This window comes from Chlamydotis macqueenii, chromosome 1 (assembly GCF_036417535.1).
Source record: "Chlamydotis macqueenii isolate bChlMac1 chromosome 1, bChlMac1.mat, whole genome shotgun sequence".
Lineage (NCBI taxonomy): Eukaryota > Metazoa > Chordata > Aves > Otidiformes > Otididae > Chlamydotis > Chlamydotis macqueenii.
Window position 1 is genome coordinate 235,929 of NC_141556.1, and position 20,875 is coordinate 256,803.

Consider the following 20,875-nt stretch of genomic DNA (forward strand, 5'->3'; position numbering starts at 1 on the left):
CCCCAAGAATAAAAAGAAAGACCAATAAAGGATGCGTGAACAATATTAGGATCATCTTCACATACTTCATTTATTCAGTTGTATGAGAGGAGAGTAGTAGGATGACAAGGGCAAAAAAAGATTTGATCTCTCAGGTAATCCTTCTGCTTTTGGAAACTGAGTAGCATATTTTCTCTGGTTACAGAAGCTGCTCCTAAACTGTTGACTTATTTGGTAAAGAGTTCTTTGATCACAGAAAGCTGCAAACAGCAGCATTACTGACAATGCAGCTGGGAACAGATTTGCCACTATCAGCCTTAAAGACTGATTTTTTCTTTCAGCTTTTGAGATCTTATGAATAAAGCTACTTCTGTAGAGACTACCAAATCCAAGCACATCTGGTATGGACAAACATGCTGGCGTTTATGATCTAATACGATGACAAGAACACTGGAAGTTACACTCTTTTGATAGGTCTCTACATTGATAACAGTTTGAGACTCTTCTTTTGTGCACATCAAAAATTCTCCACACTCCATCATCCAGTTCTGCTAGTGCTCTTCGCAAACTTAGCCTTATTTTTAGTCCATTGCAAAGTCACAATCTGGGACACAGAATAAGGAGGAAATCTGTGGCCTGAAACTTGGTCTTTAAATTTTAGGAAGTCAAGTCAAATACTGCCACCCAGATCCGGTTTTTCTGAACCTGCCCTCCATGTATGTGGCTGAGCTTCAATATTTGTGTAGGAACATGCACTCAGATACACACATATAGCAGTGTCTTTCTGTTCCTACTTCCATATGCATGTTTATGGAAATTTTGTTTGTTTTAAAAAATGCTGTCTCTCCTTTCTGGTGCGTGTACACCGTTTTCTCTATTGGCACAGTATTTTCTCCCAGCTTGATTTATACACTATGCCGACGGTTGTTGATCATGGCCACAATGTGTGACAGGTCCAAACTTTTCATCATAACCTCCATGAACTCCTCATCTTTCCTTGCTCCCTCCACAAATTCATCCAGAGAAAGTTCACCTGTGTCAGACACAGACAGAAGGCATCAGAATCATGCCAATCCACATTTGAACAGGAAAAGGAGTACAGTAATGTAACTTTGGAGACCACTTACTATGCATATGCTGTTCTAATGCATTAAGAGGCCTCAGAGAGTCTTTTTAAGTTTACAGGAAACTTCCTCAATATCCAGACAACTCCAGTTTCCTTTTCTTTCCCCACACAAGGGAAACATAAGAAAGAATACAGAAAGTGCATAGCTAAGGAGTGGGACCATAGCTTGCTATAAATAAGGCTGGATTAGCTGCTTCTTTTTGGCCTAACTTGTAATAGTCCTAGCCTGCCCCATACTTGCTGTTTTTCATGTTTAAAAGAAGTTACAGAAGGAAACTGTGACAGGCACAAATAGGTTTTCTGTCCTAGGCCAAAAAGCCCTTGTGCAGCAAAGCAGCTTGGCAGAGTTTTGGAGTAACAAAGCAGCATGGCAGAACGTAATGAGCACATGAAGTAGCAAGGAAAGAACTATCTGTCAGGGACATACAGCAACTAAGGTGGCATTGACCAGCTTTTGACTGACTGGTCCATAGCACTTCATGTGCTTGTTGTACTGCCTGTAGCAGACCCAGTGAAGAGATTCTGAACCTCAACATTAAATTTCAGTTCTTCCTTTCCCTGCTGCTGAAATATTTAGGAGCAGCAGGGGCCATCTGTTAATATTTCCCACTTCTAACTCTGACATAAGCTACAAAGCAACATACAAAAAGGCAAAAATACCCCCACTACCAAAGTCCTGTAGACAGAACACAGCTGAGACAGTACAGGGAACAAATCCTGTCATACTGATTATGTGTGATTGTGTTGGTTTTGTTTAGTGAGGGGGCCCTATGGTGGCAGCTCCTGTAAGCTTGTTCTGTAAGGTTGTTCCCCTTTGTCTGGTGAACTTGGCTGGGCCTAGGGCGGACCCACCGCTGGCCAGGGCCAAGCCAATTGGTGGCAGAATGTTCCCTGATAACACCTCTGCGATAACATATTTAAGAAGGGGAAAAATAAAAAAAAAAAAAAAAGGAAGATGTGAAGAAGCTGAAGCGAAGGAAAAGAAGGGGAGGCATGACCCCTGTGGGCCTTGCGGGTCTCACCCTCTGGACTCCTGCCGGGCAGCTGACCGGGCCCAATTCGGCCCGGCTGCAAGAACTGGAGAGGAGATGAGATGTAAAGAGATCCTGAGAGGCGTCTGCCTGAGCCAATTGTGAAGAATTTCTTGTGAAATGAACGGCTGCAGACGCCAACATCAGTGAAGAAGGAGGGGAAGGAGAAATGTTGCTCCTGGCTGAGATTCCAGTGCAGCCCATGGTGAGGCCGGCTGTCCCCCTGCAGCCCATGGAGGCCCACAGAGGAGCAGAGATCCCCCTGCAGCCCATGGAGCCCACGGAGGAGCAGAGATCCCCCTGCAGCCCATGGAGGACCCCACACTGGGGCAGGTGGGTGCCTGAAGGAGGCTGTGGCCCATGGAGGCCCTGCTGGAGCAGCCGTTCTGGAGGGACTGCACCCCGTGAAATAGATGACCCACACCGGAGCAGTTTCACAAAGGACTGCAGCCTGTGGGAGGGACTCCACGATGGTGCAGGGGAGGAATATGAGGAGTTCTTCCCCCGACGATGAAGCAGCGGCATAGAGTGACAAATGATGAATTGACTGTAACTCCCATTCCCTCTTCCCCCCTGTGTCGCTCGGGATGGGGAAGAAGGTAGAGATAATTGACATTAAGTTAAGCCCGGGAAAAGGGAGGCGTGGGGGAAGTTATTTTGTTTTCTTTTTCATTATCCTGCTTTGGTTTTAATAATAAATAGTTTTCCCCAAGTTGAGTCTGTGTTGCCCATAACGGTAACTTTAAGGATCTCTCCCTGTCCTTATTTCTAACCTTGAGCCTTCTTTGTTATATTATCTCTCCCTATTCCCTTGGAGGGTGGAGGAGTGAGTGAGAGACTGCGTAGCTTGGTCTCGAGCGGGGCTAAACTACAACAAGGATGCAAGGAGAAAAATGACTTAGCAAAATCCATGGAGAATGCATTACCAGATGAGAATTCATATAACAAGCAAATGTAAAATGAAGAGGCATAAAGTTCAATCAATAAAGGAAGACATGGATGTTTGTCTGTAGCACAGAGACCATCTGAGTTACATGACAAAGACAGGAATCTTACCATCTCCATTCACATCAATTTTGTTGAAGACTCGGTTGGTGAACTCTTCTGCACTAGTTTCATGGTCACCACCATTAATAGCTCGAATAGCCTAAAAGAAAAGAGCAAGAATAGGAAGCTGCCTAATGACTCCCAAAATGATAGATGGATTCCACTGCAGCCTGTCAGCGTAGATTCAGAACAAGATAGTAATGCTTGGTACCTACCCCATACAAATCAACTGGCATCATAGGAAAACACAGCAGAAATCATCAGGCCTTACAATTGGCACTGAAAAGTGCAAAGGGAGCATGGTTCTGGAGCATGTAATGAGCAGTGAAACCCAGAGGATCACCCTAAATCTGCTTAGGTAGAGGTTAAGCACTGCAGAAATGGCAGAGTCAGGATCCACCTAACTGATCCACTTTCTATTACCTTATGGTCCGCCAAGCCCAATAAACACTGTCGAACACTCTCTACATTTGACATTATGAAATTCCTTTGTTATATGCTGTGTTCACTTATTTCTATTCTTGCTTTCCCTACTTCCATTTATATACTGCTTCCTGTGTGTCCTGCTTCTCCCTAAAGCTCGCTGGAAATTCATTTTCAGCCTGAGAAAATTTAAGCATTATTCACTACGGTTTTCTACAATTCATCTTATTCATAACCATACAGTGCAGGGTTCTCTTTTCTTTCCATGCCTAATTGTTTCCTTTGTTTAAGGATGTCCATGAAATACATGATTCCATCAATCATTTAGGGTCACTGAATCTTTCCGGTACCTTTCTAGTTTCCCAGTCTCTACAGAATAATCTGAACTTCCAGCATAATTCATTATGAGATATTCATAAGGTCATGTTTATGCCTGTAACTCCAACACCTTCCACAAGAGCTATTTCCATGCAGCCTTTTCCATTGACAGTCATTCTTCTTCAAACTGTTTGCCAGAGTCAGAAATATTTTATTACGTTGACTTCTAAAAAGTAAACTGGGAGTAACTGTCCAACTACTATTCATATGGGGAAAAGGACATATGAAGGACACATTGCAGAGACCACAACTGACAGTCACGGAGTCTGAAATCTTGGAAAGTGCAATTTAGGTCCTAGGCAGCTAATACAATTTTATGGAGTTAGCTATGGTGTAACATACGCTGTGATGGTAAAAAGAGTCCATCAAGGCTGCTTACTGGACTATGAGATTGTGGGGAATTCTGCTAAAAGAAAAATGCTGTTAAATAAAGTCTCATCCATTATCATCCATATGGGAAAAAGTGAAAGTCTTACTTGTGTGGTGGAATTTGTCTTTAGGGAAAGAAGAAAGAAGACAGACCCCTGGAGACTTGCCTTAATAATGTTGAGCAGTTCATGTCTATCAATACAGCCGTTGCCATCTACATCATAGAGCTTGAAATACCACCGCAATTTCTGCTCCATCTTCCCACGGAGAACAAGGCTGAGGGCAGCCACATATTCCATGAAGTCAATATATCCATCCTGGGGGAAAATGAAAACCAAATTGTAGCAGAAACAAACTGAGGGAGTTATGGCTCTGGAGCTGTTTTACCTTACTGCTCTTTAGATTCACAGCTAAAAGAGAAAGAAAACCAAATGGCAGAGAGACTTGAACGTAGGAAAAAGCTTTAGTACACACACATACACACACACACATGCTATTTCTCTGGCCACCTTTAAGATCTCCTAAATATCTGGATTCCTAAAGTTGTGATCTATTACATGTCTAGGCTATTCTGTGCTTGCCACTCCTCATGGCCCGTGCGAACGAACCCTTCTCTGTCCACCAGAGCTGACTGCCTATGGCCTGCTGGGAGAGAAAATTGATCCAGAGCTCTGGATGCAAGAAAAGTGGAAGGTAATTATACTTTAGGTTTTCTGTTCTACTCTGCTTTGTCTTTGTGGGAAACTGCTGCTACTGAAGTAAGCAATAGATCTCTTCTCCATTCTCTGAAAAAAAAAAAAAAAAAGACTGAACATCCTTTTTAAAATATGTAGAACATGATTTGACAGCTGGGAAAAAATGGTTCTCTATTTAGGTTTTTAAACATTCAATTTCTTGAATCTACAAATAATCTCGAAAAGCTCTTGTTTCCTCTGCAAGAAAAATGACAGACAGTAAAGGTTCATAATTCTTAGATTTAACACTGTCAAAAATTTGAAGTGGTTAAAAAGAAACAACAAATGACGTGCTTATCTCTGTCAAAGATTCTGAATAACGACTTCAACAAATTACAGAGCAAAAAAATGAAACTTTCATTTATTGAGGTATTTAAACAAAGTGAGATACCTTTCTGGAAGGGATGTAAATAAATATATGTAAAAGGCGAATATAGGTGAGCACTACTGTTTTAAAGCAAGGATCACAACATTTTAAAATATTCATTCAGGACCATTGTAGTACTCCTCTTATGTGAGTTTTTCATAACTTCATTGAGCAAAGTCACAGAAAACAAAGATAACCAGCTCTAAAGGTGGGAAGGCATGACTGCAGTTCATATAATAACTCTCTTGAAAATTTATCCTCCTTGTCCTCAGCAGAGTTCTCAGTATCTGAAGGTCCAGAGGGCAGATGATTGCATCCATCATCAATGTCTGTATTACTACAGGGTGGCTCTTCCTCTGGGTGCTCTTGTTCCTTGCCCTTGTTTATAAAAGGAGCTTAGATTAAGTGGCTAACTAATAACAGGCTAAGATTAACTGATGTAGGTCCAATTCCACTAGTTAGAATCATAGACTCACAGAATAGTTTGAGTTGGAAGGGACCTTTAAAGGTCATGTAGTCCAACCCCCTGCCAGGAGCAGGGACATCTCCAAACAGATCAGGTTGCTCAGAGCCCTGTCGAAGTTTCCAGGGATGGGGCATCCACCACCTCTCTGGGAAACCTGTTCCAGTGTTTCACCACCCTCATTATATATTTTTTTTCCTTGTATTTAGTCTGAATGTACCTCCTTCTATTTTAAAACCATTATCCTTCTTCCTTTCACAACAGGCCCTGCTAATTGTTTCTCCCTGTCTTTCTTGTAAGCCCCCTTTAGGGGGCTACTTGTCACATTGTTACTTCATACCCCTTGATATCACTATTACTTTATTTAGAATATAGCTCTTTATCTTTATATGACCAAATCTGAATTTAAGAGTCTTCTGAAAACATTGTTTAGTGTATAACATGGGGCTCCCAGAACTTTGGAATGTGTAACATCCTTGACTAAAGTCCTTAAACATCCCAAGAAATTACAGAGGTAAAGGGAAATACTTGTGCAAGAACTGTAAATGTGTTAGTTTAGTTTATAAAACTGCTTCTCATCACTATCATAATCCTGGGAAGAGAGTTTTAGTATGAGAAAGGATATTCTTTGAGATTTGCAGTCATTTCCAGTCACTATATCCACCACAAGACCTCAGCTACCCTAATGGAGCCTGGCTGCTCCTCTTTTACCTTTAAGAATTTTGTAATATTCCTTAGCATTCCTTAACTCCTTATGCCTTCTCACATGTTGTTCAAACCAATGTTCTTTGCTCAGTCCCTAGCCTTTCCTTCTTCAAAACTGACCCTGTGATTTCCCAGATGTTTCACATATCTCTGTGACCAGTTCCTGCTTGACTCACAGATATTTACTCCAGCCATTTCAGAACCTTGGAGCAGAGAGCAAAGCTGAATTTTCCCAGGCTACCACAGAACCAAATTTTTCTGTTATTGAGATTACAGGCCTGCAAGCATAGGCTTAAGTATTGGATTAAAAAAACAAGCAAAAGTGACGGGCACTGCATGCTTAAAGGAATTATGGAGGCTACTGTTTCTTACCTTAGAGATAGTCAGTGGTCACCCGTCACGGGGAGGAGAATACTACCTGCCTCCTAGCCACTGCTACATGCTGTACCCTCTGAGGAGAGCCACACAGATCGTCTGCCTATGCAGTATTAATTTCCGTGCCAAATACCTGGAAATTACTTCCTCTGTGAATGTTATAATGATTTTGGTTGTGTTCGATTCCTGTAGTCTCTAGTATCTAATACATATATATTTTTTAATAATAAGAACGCAAGGATAAGGATAAGGATAAGGATAAGGATAAGAATAAGAATAAGAATAAGAATAAGAATAAGAATAAGAATAAGAATAAGAATAAGAATAAGAATGAAATCTCCTTTCATTAGTATTTGTCTAGTCAAACAAGGCCAAGTCAATTAATACACCATAAGGAATCCTCAAAATTCAAAGATGAACTTGCACAAGGTAGGTAGATAATAAGGTCTTATTACCTATGGTTATGTTATCTATGTCATTATCTATGCACATTAATTTGCTTCTTGCATTTAGCTACTTTGCATTAGTGACCCTCAGCAGCTTTCCATGCTAATGTTTGTAAGAGAAACCCAAGGACTCCTGAAGTGCAGGAGTTGGTACGCTTTTTAAGCAGTTAACTTCCTTACCAGAGAACTCACCTTGTTCATATCAAACGTGCGGAACATCTGCTCGATGTACTCATTGGCCTCTGGATCCAGCCCTCGAAGCCCAAAGAACTGTTTAAATTCATGCTCCGTCAGCTGTCCAGAAGGACATTCTGTCATGAACTTTTTGTACCAGTGGTGGATCTCAACAGCCTGCAGATCATCCACTGTGGAGCTGCTATTGTTCCCCATGCGTATGTGTGGTCAGAAGAATGATGGTACAGGAATGATCCTCTTCCTTCTGTTGCTCTCACAGCACTGCCTGTCTGCCCCTGTCCGTGTTCAACATTAGCGTCAGTTAAGTGAGGGATCTAACTTTCCACAAGCCAATTATAAATGTTAATCTGCTTAGAGGATGATTTACAAACCTGAAAGTTTCAATGATACAAACAGTCTGCTTAGAATGGAAAGGAGGTGCAAGATAATCTAGCAAATCACTGCTATTTCAGAAGCCAAATCAGAAAGGGTGAAAAAGTTAAGCAGACACTGGCATCAGGAGCTATACTGGTTTGGTACACTACCCTATTTTTAGCCTTGATATAATTATACATGAAGATAAGAGGAAAAGGCTACAAGATGTGGGATCTGAGGTGAAGTAAAGATCTGCTCCTCTAACTGGATTTAAGAGTCTGTTTTCTGAAATAGAAATGTTGGACAACTTAGTGTATAGGACCAGAAAGTGTTAAAGAAGTAGCCCAAGATAAATGTTATGTTAGGCTATGTGGGAAAATGTTAATCTCCATACATACAAAGGGGTACAGAGGAACAATGGCAGGAGGAACCCAAATAATCTCCTGACCTGGCTAATCCCAGAACCACCACAAAAGTGCAATCAACCCATAAAAGTCTCATCTGCACAAACAGGAAGCAGCAAAAAGAGACAACCACAGGCTGGGGAACCCAAATAACCCAGTAAAAGAAATGAAGCCCCTGTTGTGGCTCCTTATAAGGCTGTCGTAGGGAAGCCATCAGCCCCACGGGCCTGGAGGTGACACCCATCACGAAGAGTCAATGGGAGAGGCTGTCGGAGTACCTTACGGACTGAGTGGGGTTACTGCTTAGGGCTATGAAAAACATTGTGGGGTGCAAGGGAAGAGCATTTGGGGATTGCACAAGACTTATAATGGGATGTTTAGGGGAGGAACTAAAGGTGAGGAACTAAAGGTGAGGAAAGGGATGGGCCTAGGTAGTTTGGGGATGAACGAGGATGGGAAAATGGAGGGAAAGGGGATGCAAGGGGCTGGTTACATGTAAAATGGTTGCTGGTCAGATGAGTGTCTAGCCATCTCCTATGCCTCACCAGCAGTGTCTTTCCTGTCATCTAACATTTCTAACTCTTTTTCTGGCTGTACAGCTCTGTTCTGTGTGCATGTGTGTACATGGGGATTTAAATACCCACAACTGGAGTGAGTACTATGGGTCACAGAAGCCTGCATGTATTTGGTGCCAGCAACCAGAATGAGTGAGGATCTAAGTGCCAGCAACTGGTATCAGACCATGGATCACAGGGTCCTGCATTGTCTTGGGTGCTAGCCACTGGAGTAAGTGAGACTATGTACGTCTCAGTATTTGATCACTAGTGAATATCAAGCCAGATTACCCAGCAAATAGGTTAAGTGGTTTAAGAACCAGGTGTGCGTCTGTCTTTGGTAGTAAGGCAAATGGAGAAGCTGACTATTGGAGGACCAGGGGTCCAGCCCAACTGCTGGAGAGACTGTAAGGTGTTGGGTTGAGCTAGACCCACTTGTCTGTGTGTGTTTCTTTGTGCAGGAAGCAGACAGCTGGAGAAAGCAAGGATCCTGAGAGTCTCATCACAGTTACTGGAGGGACCTACACTGTACATGTCCATGTGTATGCTGGTGTGTGCAAAGGGATCTGCGCCAGCAACTGTAGTGGGGCTATGGGCCTTGGGGATCTGGCACGTCCAGGTGCCAGCAGCTGGGAAGACCAGGCTTCCAGAGCCAGCTACTGGGTAGACCAGGTGTCTAAGCCCAGCTACTGGAGTGATCTGTATTGTGCATATGTGTGTATTTACACTGATGTATCTTCATCCCCCACCAGCCAGAGGGACGACAGGATGCAGCCATTGTTGCTGTTCGTGTTTGTGTGAGTATTGAGTGCTTCTATCGGTGTTGCTGGCTGGGTGCATATGTGGTGTATGTTTCTGTGTGCCTACTAAGAATGCATTCTCAGCTTTCCAATTGGGTGGACCTGGGGGCATGGAGCTGTAGCAGCCTCACCTCTATCAGGCCACCAGATCTGGCAACTCCTGACAACAGCACAGATGAATCAGAGGCTATCACCATCTTTACTTAGGAATGGTTGTCATTCCAATGTTTTATTCTCACAAACCTGTATCTGTTAAAACACAGAAAAAGCTTATTTTTGTACCGTAATTTACAAAAACACCTCAAACACAGAAACATTTTATAATAAAACAAGGAGACATAATTTTAGATCCTGAAACAATGAACAGTGCTAAACAGTCCATGTACTTATCTTTTGTGGCCAGCATCATATAACAATATAAGTAGCACCACCTCAAATTCACCTTCTCTCTCTAAGAGCATATTAAATCAACAGAACAAGACTATGTATCACATTTTGAGTACTTATACTGAAGCCGCAGATAAACATTATTAAGACCATTAAAAATCCCCCCTTCAAGAGGGGCTAAAACACAACACTGCTGCTCCTCTGGATATTAAAATCTGTGGTTCACTCTGATGTTTGCGGTGCGACAGGGGAGTGTCATGGCAAGTTGTCAGCATCTGAGTCCTTCACTGGGAGGAATGTGATGTTCTTTTTAATGGTTTCCTCATGCTCTCTGCTCTGGGTCTGCATTTTTTAAATGGATCATTAGTTAGTTGTTCATAGCCATGGAGTCTCCAGAAAAAAAGCCTGTGCCCCATCTCTCACCATCCCATATCTGTTCTCCTCTATGCCAAATCCTGCATCTCCACTTCTCAAGACCCCAGCTGTTTTACCAGACCTGTATTTCTCTACATCATTGTGTTAGAGTTGTAAATATCTAATTCTACCTAGAATAACTGCTTGTTAATATTACCTATATAAAACCATGGTTATACCACACAAGGATAAATAAGTAAAATAGCCATAGACACCTGATACAGCTAAATCAAGTGAAACAAAGCTGCAGGCAGGTCATGGAAAGTTCAGAACAGGCCTGGCTAACCTTAGTTCTGGAGCTTTGCAAGCTCAGTACAGCATCTATGGCAATACCCTATGACAGGACTACATAGTCACATCAGGAGGAATATGGGTGCATTCAAATGTATATGCTGAGACATGATGAAGACAGACGGAAGACAATGAAGATTGTGCTGATTAAACTTCAGGAAGTCTTAATGAACATTATGAAGTTCAAAAAAGCCAAGTGCAAGGCCCAACACCTGGGCTGGGGCAATCCCCAGTACCAATACAGACTAGGGGGTGAATGCATTGAGAGGAGGCCTCTAGAGAAGGACTAAGGGATACTGGTAAACAAAAAATTGCACAGAAGCTGGCAATGTGTGCTTGCAGCCCAGAAAGTGAATTGTATCCAGGGCTGCATCAGAAGAAATGTGGCCAGCAGACTGAGGGGGACAATTCTCACCCTCTACTCTGCTCTTGTGAGACCCCACCGGCAGTACTGCATCCAGCTCTGGGACCCGCAGTACAAGACAGACGTGGACCTGTTAGAGTGGGTCCAGAGGAAGCCACGGAAATGGTTAGAGGGCTGGGACACCTCTCCTGTGAGGAAAGGCTGAGAGAGAAGCAGTTGTTTAGCCCAGAGAAGAGAAGACTCCAGGGAGACCCTACTGCAGCCTTTCAATATATAAAGAGCGCTTCGGAGGAAGATGGAGAGAAACTTTTTACCAAGGCCTGTGGTGACAGGATAAGGGACAACAGTTTTAAACTGAAAGTGACTAGATGTAAGCTGTACATCTCCAGAAGTGTTCAAGGCCAGGTTGGATCAGGGCTCTGGGCAACCTGATCAAGGTGAAGATATTCCCGCCCATGGCAAGAGGGTCGGACCCGATGACCCTTAAAGACCCCTTCCAACCCAGACCCTCCCGTGACCGCGCAGCGCTCACCGGCGCAGCCGAGCACGTCCCGGAACCGTGCAGCACTCACCAGCGCAACCGAACCGCGTTCCCGCCCCAGCAAAGCGCGGGAACCGGACGCACGGCACCGCCCCACCCACTGTCTCACCACGCCCCTAGACAGGTTTCAGAAAGCCTTGGCTGATTGGTTGCTTCGTTATTATTGGGCGGGCCCGCAATCCCTACTCGGGATTGGTGATTTTGTGCCATGTTGCAGGATAACCATGGCGCCGAGGCGGCTGCCTCGCTGCAATTAGCTGATAATCACGTCTATCTTCCTGCTTCCGTAGCTGATTGGCTATCCTCCTGCGGGGAGGCGGGGTCGTGCTGGAGGCGGAAGCCGCCGTGGCGTGTTCCGGTGCTGAGGTGGCCGGAGGTGGGGTTGGCTTCACAGCGGCGGCGCCGTTGCTGGCGGTGGTGGGTGCGGGTTGTTGGCAGGTCAGTGCTTCCCCTCCGCCTCTCGGTGTTGTCTTTCCGCTGTGCGCGGTCGCCCAGCTCTCGGCAGTGGTCCCGGGCTGGGCTCCTTCCGAGGTGCGGCGCGGAGTGCGACACCGCTGCCAGTCCCACTGGGAGCGGCCCTGCCAGCCTGCAGGGCCCAGGGAACGAGGGCGGGTGCGCAGCTGCTTGAGGCGCAGGGAGGCGAGGAGCAGCGGGGCGGGCTGGGCCGGCGGCGGCGACCCTCTCTCTCCCGGGCTCCGTGGCCCGGCCCGGCCCGGCCCCCCCCACGCCGGTACCAGCGCTGCGACCGTGCCGCCTGTCGCCGGCGGTCTGACCCAGATGTAACCGGCAGCGGAGCCCGTCCTGGGAAGGTTTCTGCCCTGTGAGGCCCGCTGGCGGCATTGCGGTCAACGGAGCTCTCGTCGGTAAGTCTGCGGGACTGGCAGTGCAACCTGTAGCTGCCTCGGCGCTGGCTTCCCCTTCCCTTGGCAGAAGGCTGTTGCTAGTTCCCGAGGCCTGGGATTGCAGGCGGCAGCAGCAGTCGAGATCTATTGCTCTTCTTTGATCCTGGTCCCTTTCAGAGCCCCTCTGTGCACTGTGAGAGGTTTGGTCCAGGGCTTGTGTACAGCAGCAATGCCTGTTTGCCTTCAAAAGAAGGGAAATGCAAAGAATTAAACTTAATTTATGTGTATTAAACTTATAATAAAATTAATTAGGGAAAAACACTGTCAAGTCTTTCTTCCCTATGGCTGATAGCTAGAGATAGAAATGTATAGATTTATGCACTGCTTGTTACTCATACACAAACTGTCCTGTGACTAGTAATGGACTTAAGTTGTTTGGGCCAGCAAGGGAAGTATTGGTATGGTACGCTGGTAGTCCCATTGTTCAAAGTCTCACAAGCAAAAGTTCATTAGTCACAGAAGTCATAGAAGTGTTTAGCAAAGCATTCTTTTCAGTTACAGCCAGAATGCAAACTCTAGTGGCGTACATCATGAACACAGTGCAGATCTTTTGTGTTCTACTATTAATTACAAAAGTGGAAATCTGTATCAAAGTTAGTATGATCCTGGAAGAGCAATAGTCTTGTCTCTGAGAGCTGTACTGTTTGCTTTATTTGGGTGAGGCAGTGGAACACCACATGACCTCTGTCCTTTTGTGTTGGTCTACTTCCATTTATGAGGAAATTGGCCAGCATTATATAATACTTTCCTGCTGTAAGCTCAGAAGTAAATATGAAGTGCACGCACCAGAGTATTCCTGCCACAAGTCCTTGAGGCTAATGCATAAGACAGCTACCATCTTGTGTGTGGACTGTTGGCTTTGGGACAGTATTTAAAGCTATGTTTTGCTTGTTCTTGGATTTATTCTCAGGAAGAGTTCAAAGAAGACTGAGCCAGGCTCTTTACAGTGGTGTCCACTGACAGGATGAGACACAATGAGCACAAACTGAAACACAGGAGGTTCCCTCTGAACATCAGGAAACACTTTTACTGTGTGGGTTGCTGAGCACTGGCATAGGTTGCTCAGGGAGATTGTAGAGCCTTCGTCCTCAGAAATATTCAAAAGCTGTCTGGGCACATTCCTGGGCAACTGGCTCTAGGTGACGCTGTTTGAGCAGGGAGATTGGACCAGATGACCTCTGGAGGTTTCTTCTAACCTTACCGATTCTGTGATAAGATCCTCCTTGAGCCTTCTCTTTGTCCTTCACTGAATTTGCCCAAACAAGTTCCTGCCTCTCTTGTTCTGGAGAGCCCAGAACTCGATACAGTACTCCAGATGTGGCCTCACCAGTGCTGAGTAGAGAGGAAGGATCACCTTCCTCCTGGCAATACTCCTAATGCAGCCCAGGATGCTGTTGAGCTTTGCCATGAGGCTGCATTCATGGCTTATGGTCAGCTTGTTGTCCACTGTGATCCCCAGGTCCTTCTCTGCAGAGCTGCTTTCCACCTGGTCTGCCTCCAGCATGTACTGGGGCATGGGGTTATACCTCCCCAGGTGCAGGAATCTGCATTTCCCTTTGTTGAACTTCACAAGGTTCCCGTTGGTCCCCTTCCGCAGCCTGTCCAGGTCCCTCCGGATGGCAGCACACTCATTTATGGAGTATCAGCCATGCCTTCCAGTTTTGTGTCAGCTGCACAGCTGGTGAGGGTGTGCTCTGCAGTGATATCAGCCAGCTGCCTCTGCAGCTGGAAGCAGTTCTGGAAGCATCCTGTCAGGCCCTGTGGACTTGTGTATGACCAGTTTGTGCTCCCTAGCCTGGTCCTCTTCCGCATAAGATAAGTCGTCTTTGCTCCAGAGTTTCCGTCAGGTGTTGGTGGACTGGGATTCCTGAAGCATGATCTTGCCACTGAAAACGGAGAGAAAGAAGACAGTGAGTACCTCAGCCTTTTCTATGATCAGAGCCGCTATCACATTTAGCAGTTGGCCCATGTTTTCCCTGGGCATCCTTTTGCTGTTTATATGGGTGCAGAATCACTTTTCATTCCCCTTCACAACCAGTGCCATATTCAGTTCACTTGAGAATGTAATTTAAAAGCAAGTTCAAAAGACATGAATCTCTAAGACTTGAGTTCAAGTTATTTAAGTCTGTGCCTGTGCAAATATGTGCAGACAGGCCTCAGTTCCTCTGTTTGCATTTTGAGGAGACCAACTGTGAGCCAAGCCCAGCAAGGCATATTAGCTTGAGTTGAATATCAGGCTAATGTAGCCAGCCTGGACAAAGGCTAGGGAATCTTTTCTCGATGTAGTCCATGTACACATGCTTGAAATTGTAATGCTTGTAGCATGCAGATATCTGCTGAGCCCCATACATATTTCTTGTTACAATGGATGTCTGCAGATGCCAGATTCTACTTTTTTCCATATTCCTAATACCACTTCTAATAATTCATCTATTGGTTCTATTAGTCCTAAATCATGTCCTCTTAATAACCCTGTGTCACATCTCAGCCACATATTGTGCATTTGTGACTTTAAGAAGCTGTGGCCTAATGCTCAATAGGAAGATCAGATTCATCCTCTTCAAATATTGGTGACAGTCAGAAAGACGCATTTTTGCATTTGTTTGTCTGGTTTTTTTAAGTGTGCTTTTACCACTGCCAAGACAGCAGGTTCTGTTCCTCATTGGGGTATTATGGGGAATGCCCCATGTTTTACAAAACTATAAATACTTCATCATTCTTATAATGAACCATGATTCCAGGTCTTTAAATGAGTCTTTTATTTTGTCCGCTTGGTGAACAGTTGATGTTGACTGAATAAATTTCTCTAGTAGGAACTGTAAAACTGTATTATTCTGGAATTCTGTGCCTCAGTCTCACCCGGGGCCAGCTAAGAAGCAAGAAAAGTACTTTTTTCACTGGCTATTGTATTGATACAGAATGTGAACAGTCTTGGCTTTCTGACTGTATGCTGCTTGAATAGTTTCATCTTCTAGAACTCTTTGCAAGAGACTGTGTCAGGCCTGACTTCTTGCCTCACGTCGTTTTGCTCCACTAAGTGTTTCTTGAGCATTTTATTCTGTAGGCTGAAGAGACTAAGCTCATGCTACACCAAGGCATGTCTCTGCAAGAACAAAAGAAATCTGGTTTCCCGAACAAGGAAGACTTTTCACTTTTTATGCTTATTGCAAATGACTGACTGTAATAATCCCGAAGTGTACTGTGTAGGATGAAGAATGGGTGGGGGTTTTTTTTGTTTTTGTTTTTTTGTTTTTTTTTTTCTTCTCTCTCCATCAAGAGGCTTGGTTCATGCAACCTGTCAGTACCCAAGAGATAAAAAGGAATGGCATAAAGGACCTCTGTATGACTGCTCAGCCTTGGAAACCTATTTATTACTGAATAAGCAGACCTATGAGCTACTTGGTGCATAAAAGAGGTTAATGTTCACTGCCCTTTTCTGCTATTCTTACTCTAATGTGCATTGTGACATTTTCTACTTCTGCAAAATCAGGTGGTTAGAAGGTGTGACTGCTACGGAAGGGTAAAGCACTACTGCTCTCTTCATTGTCAGTATTTCCACACTTTAAGTGGCAATCTAAGAGCAAAGATTTGCTTACTGAGATAAAGGAGGTCAGGAATGAGTGGGTCATTCCAGCTAGCTTTAGAAGCCTACTTCCAGCTAAACAGAGACATCTTGCCATATTAAAAGATTCCATTTAATGGAGTTAATTATTGTAATGTAAACTTGATCTTATGGCTAAAGTGAGTTTACCTAGTTTCAGTTTGCACTACTGGAGCTTCTTTTACATTTGTACAAATTATTTTGCCATTTACAGGCATGGACTTAGAGTTGGGACAGATCTATAGCTTTTCTGTTAAGAGATATGTCAAGTGTTGCATGTGACCTTTCCTCATAGAATACTAGAATGATTTAGGTCTTAAGGGATCTTGGGAGCTGATTTGATCAAACGCTCTGCTCTTAGCATGGCTAACTTCAAAGTTAGATCAGGTTGATGTAAGTCTATTCCAGTATTTTTTTTTTGTCATCTTCCCTGTGCATATTTTTTTTTTCTTGGTTGAAATTTCTTATGCTGCAACTTGCGTTCACTGCCTCATGTCCATCTGTGGTGCAGCTCTGTCTCTGTCTTTAGCTACCTAATAGGCGATTAAAGGGAAGACATGAATTATAGCCCCTTCCTTACCTGCTATTCTCAACATTCTTAGCGTCTCCATATGTCTTGTAAGCCAACCACTATTCATCCTGGGGGCTTTCTGCTGTCCTTGCTTCAGTTTATCCCTGTTATTTTTCTGTATTGGGAAGCTTGAAAGTGGACACTGTACTTCAAACGTCTTACAAGTGCTGAACAGAAAGGAATAATTGCTTCCCTCAACCTGCTGGCTATAGTCTTACTAATACAACTCAGTTGACCTTTTCTGCTGTGAGAGCACACTACTGGCTGATGTTGAGCTTATCCACTAGCATCCCTAGGTTGTCTTCTGCAACACAGTTTTACAGCCAGTTGGTTCCCAGCCTGTACTACTGCATATGTTTGTTCAGTCCCAGGTGTAGGGCTCTGTATTTGCCTTTTCTGAACTTCATGTTTCTATCCATCTGTTTCTCTAGCCTGTTGAGAGCCCTCTGGTTGGCAGCTCTATATTTTGGCTTACCAACTGCTCATTAGAATTTGGTGAACTTTCTGAGGTGGGTTGCATCCCATTTACTTGGTTAATAATGGAGAACTTAATCTGCCACTCTCCCCAAAATAGCAAATTATGTATTGCTGGTTGGTACTGCTGGTTTTTTGTCTCCTGAATGTTAAGGAAAGAAGGTACGCTAAGCAGCAGCCAGGGAATATATGCCCTCTCCAGACTATTCCCCTATGTCAAGGTCCTGTCCTGTCACATATGTGACATGCAGAGGTCTCATAATCTCTCCAATGTGACACATTGGCATCTACTTAGCAAACATCAGGGCTGAGTTCAGCATTCCCATCATTTATTAACAGAAAGCTGCTTTTATGTATTTACAGGCCATGTTTAGCCTCTAAAGAAGTGACTTCATTTAAGAATCCCTCTTCTTTTGAATGAACTGAACAGATCGTTGTTCTGTGATGTCATTCTTAAGAAAGATCAAGGATCAACTATGAGGATGACTTGAAATCTGGTATAAAAATGTAGTTTTGAATCATACATGTAGAGTGGTAAAGGTATCTTCATGTGTCTCAGCAGCACATCCTTTGCTTTTGTGTTCAGAAAGTCTGGCTGATTTTCTTAATGTGACCACTTCTTTATTCCTGAGATTTTACTTTGTTTTTTCTCTTTTGGCAGAGGAGACATATTCCCTATGAGCCTGGTCACCTCTATAATGTTCAAGATCACAATGAAGAGATGCTTATTCTTCTTAGCAGTTTTGACTCTGTAACTGTATTCTGACTGTTTTGTCTTAGGCCGAAGATGCTGAGCCGTTTGTCAGGTTTAGCAAGTACTGTTTTACAAGAGCTGTCAGGTGATGATGGAGATGGAGTTACTGAATCCTCTATTGCTGTAAGTACGGTGTTATCTAAAGACTTTCAGATCTTATTGAGAGTTAGTTTGGGGAGTGTGAATCGTTTGACTGCAGTGAGAACTGTTTCCTGCTTTTTCATTGCTGAGCACTGTACCGAGCTATTGTTCCACTCTGCCTCTCCTATATTCCTGACCTCTGAAGTCAGCACTTCTGTGGGGCAGACTATAATCTCCTTAGTTTTCACATCTCAAGGTGGAAAGGATACAAGGATACTAGAAAACAAACTAGAATTAGAGTGAAGAAAAACTTTTAAGAGTGCTAATGATTCTGTGTAGCAGAAAGGGGAGCTTTGCATGATTGGGTGACAGTGGAAGGCTTGATGTGTATGTTGCCCTTTGGTACTTGAGACAATGGGTAGTATGTGAGTGGTAGAGTCTTTCCAGTACCACTTGTTTCAGATTTGCTGGTGTTGTGTTGAGCAAAGATGCTCCTTTTTGGTGTGTTGGCTCGTGGGAGTCCTGTGCTTTCCTCCTGGTTTCACCTAATTGTGTATAGTACTATAGGCTACATGAAGAGCTTGCAAGGAACAGAGTTCAGCATTTAGGAGTGGAGCTGAAGATACATTTGGATGCTATGATGCAGTCTGTTTAGACTTTTTTTCTCCAGAGCACTTGTTTCACCATTTCAGGTACAAGCTTTAGAACCAGAAGCAGAAGGCATGGAGGAGACACCTGCGGACCTATTGGAGCGCCTAGCTCAAACAGAAAAACTGGTTGTTCAGCTGAAGGGTTTGATCCGAGAAAAAGATGCTCTGCTCCAGCAAAAAGAAACTGTACTCAAGGTATCATTTCTTTCACTGGGGACCTGGGAGCAAGAGTAAAATGCTGCTTCAACTTTCTGTGCAAGGCAGTCTCTGGTTTATTTTGAACATTTGAAACACCTGCACTACTAAATGCATAAATTCCAGAGAATTACTGGAATCCAAAGAATGGACCCTAACCCAAGAGATGTAGGATAGCTTCTGTTCATTTTGTTTAGGGATGATTCCTTCTAGAGTAGACAGGTTACATCCACCTTACGTACCGTTTTGTCTTGGAGTGCCTCAAGGCCTGTGCAGATTCCTGGTGGCTCTAATAAATACTAATATGTTTTGTGTGACGTTTTTCTTTCCCTGCTTCAGAGGAAGTGTTTGAGACAGAGTGGGCTGTGCTGCAGTCACCCAGGAGTGCGGTGGTTTTATGGCACATAACCGAAGATACATATTGCATACCCTGAGGCGTGACATGAAAGAAAGTGCAGTTACCTGAAATAGTGTTGAGGGACCACATATAGTAGAGGAAGTCAAACTGAGTTTGTACTAACTGCTAGGACAAGTCCCTTGAGTGATCTGTCCCTTGAAGAGAAAGTACTAGAGCAGAAGCTTAACTATTTTGCTCTGTATAGTGTTTCAGAGCAAATTTGTTTCCTGGGTATGTTTTAATTAGCACTATTACTGGGGAGACAGGTTTGGACAAAGAATGGCGGACTGACAAATTATGTAACTTTTCCAAGTGGCGCTTTCAAGGTGATAGCACTGGAATTTTAAGTGCAGTCAGTTTGTCTTTCTTTTACAGGAAGAACGAGAGGCTGCAGATGCTAAGCTGATGAAGCTTAAACTTCAGGCCAAAGCCAAACTGACCTCTCTGAACAAACGCATTGAGGAGCTGACAGAGAAAGGATCACCATTGCCTGCACAGACCTTATCAGAAAAGCAAGTCTATCCCAAGGTTGGGAGAACAGGGCTGTGTAAAAGATGTTAGCCTCTACTGATAATCTGGTGCCACCCTACATTTTAGGTCCCAGTGAGCTAGCAGGTGCGCTCTCTCTTGTTAGCAGGACATTCATAGTTCCAGCAAGGATATCTATGCTGCAAGAAGCTGGCCTGTCCAGCTTCCTTGTACTGCAGATGCCCTTGGAGTGCACAACTTGATCTCCTCAAGGGTATAGGCCAGTTTCACTTCGCAAACCGCCAGTAATCTGTTGTAGCTAAGTTCTTTCCTGCAAAAATCGTACGTCTATCTGAGCTGTGAGTTTAGAAATGTTATCTGTCATGTGAGTACAACAAAGGAGAGGGAAGGTTTTCTGAAATATGAGAACAAGGAGTTAAGGAGGTCATTAAAATTCAAAGGCAGTAACTTAAATGTAAAAAAAATATATATATATATATTTCCCAGCCATGTAGCTTCCTATGCCACCACACAGTTTTATGGTTAACAAGCCATAATTGTGTAAGCTAGGTTAAAAATGAGAGGAAAGTGTCCTGTACCAAGACATTAAAGAAACTATTAGCTACTACATGGAAACTGCTATCGGAGCTGGTAATTTTTGAAAACTTAAAATAGTTCTGCTGACCACATAGTTTTCTTTAAAAAGTTAGTAATATTAGGCAAGGAAAACATGATGGAAGTCCAAACAGATTGCAGGACATCAGATGATGTTCATTAAAGCAGAGAAGATAAAGGTTATTTGAAACATTGAAAAAAAAGATTAAAAGATTATAGGAAACATTGAAGGGTGAGTGTGAGAGCTGTCAGGTGAGAGGTGACTACTAATGGATTAAAGATTGGTTCCATGACTTGTGCTCAGTATTTTTGATTGATAACATCATAAAATCATAGAAATGTGCTACTGTAGTTCACTTGACAATGCGATCTTGAGAATCTTTCTCAATGCAAAGAAGCATTTGGTTTTCATACAGGAAG

The 20,875-nt window shown here is 43.7% G+C and overlaps 2 protein-coding genes across 2 annotated transcripts in view; one reads left to right on the forward strand and one right to left on the reverse strand.

The window, feature by feature from the left end:
• Positions 1 to 879: 879 nt before the first annotated feature.
• LOC104487072 (guanylyl cyclase-activating protein 1-like) lies at positions 880 to 10,000 on the reverse strand. The gene is made up of 5 exons (XM_010129935.2): positions 9,882 to 10,000; positions 7,636 to 7,913; positions 4,521 to 4,670; positions 3,193 to 3,283; positions 880 to 1,012 (listed from the first exon to the last, which is right to left on the reverse strand). The coding sequence occupies exons 2-5, from the start codon at positions 7,831 to 7,833 to the stop codon at positions 885 to 887; spliced, it is 567 nt and encodes a 188-aa protein (XP_010128237.1). The 5' UTR covers positions 7,834 to 7,913; positions 9,882 to 10,000; the 3' UTR covers positions 880 to 884.
• A 2,125-nt stretch (positions 10,001 to 12,125) lies between these two features.
• GOLGB1 (golgin B1) overlaps positions 12,126 to 20,875 on the forward strand; it is a 50,872-nt gene continuing 42,122 nt past the window's right edge. Inside the window, exons 1-4 of the mRNA XM_086743508.1 lie at positions 12,126 to 12,185; positions 18,076 to 18,172; positions 18,823 to 18,975; positions 19,748 to 19,900. Of these exons, the coding sequence (XP_086599634.1) occupies positions 18,083 to 18,172; positions 18,823 to 18,975; positions 19,748 to 19,900 (396 nt within the window). The 5' untranslated portion in view covers positions 12,126 to 12,185; positions 18,076 to 18,082. The remainder of the gene's footprint in view (positions 12,186 to 18,075; positions 18,173 to 18,822; positions 18,976 to 19,747; positions 19,901 to 20,875) is intronic.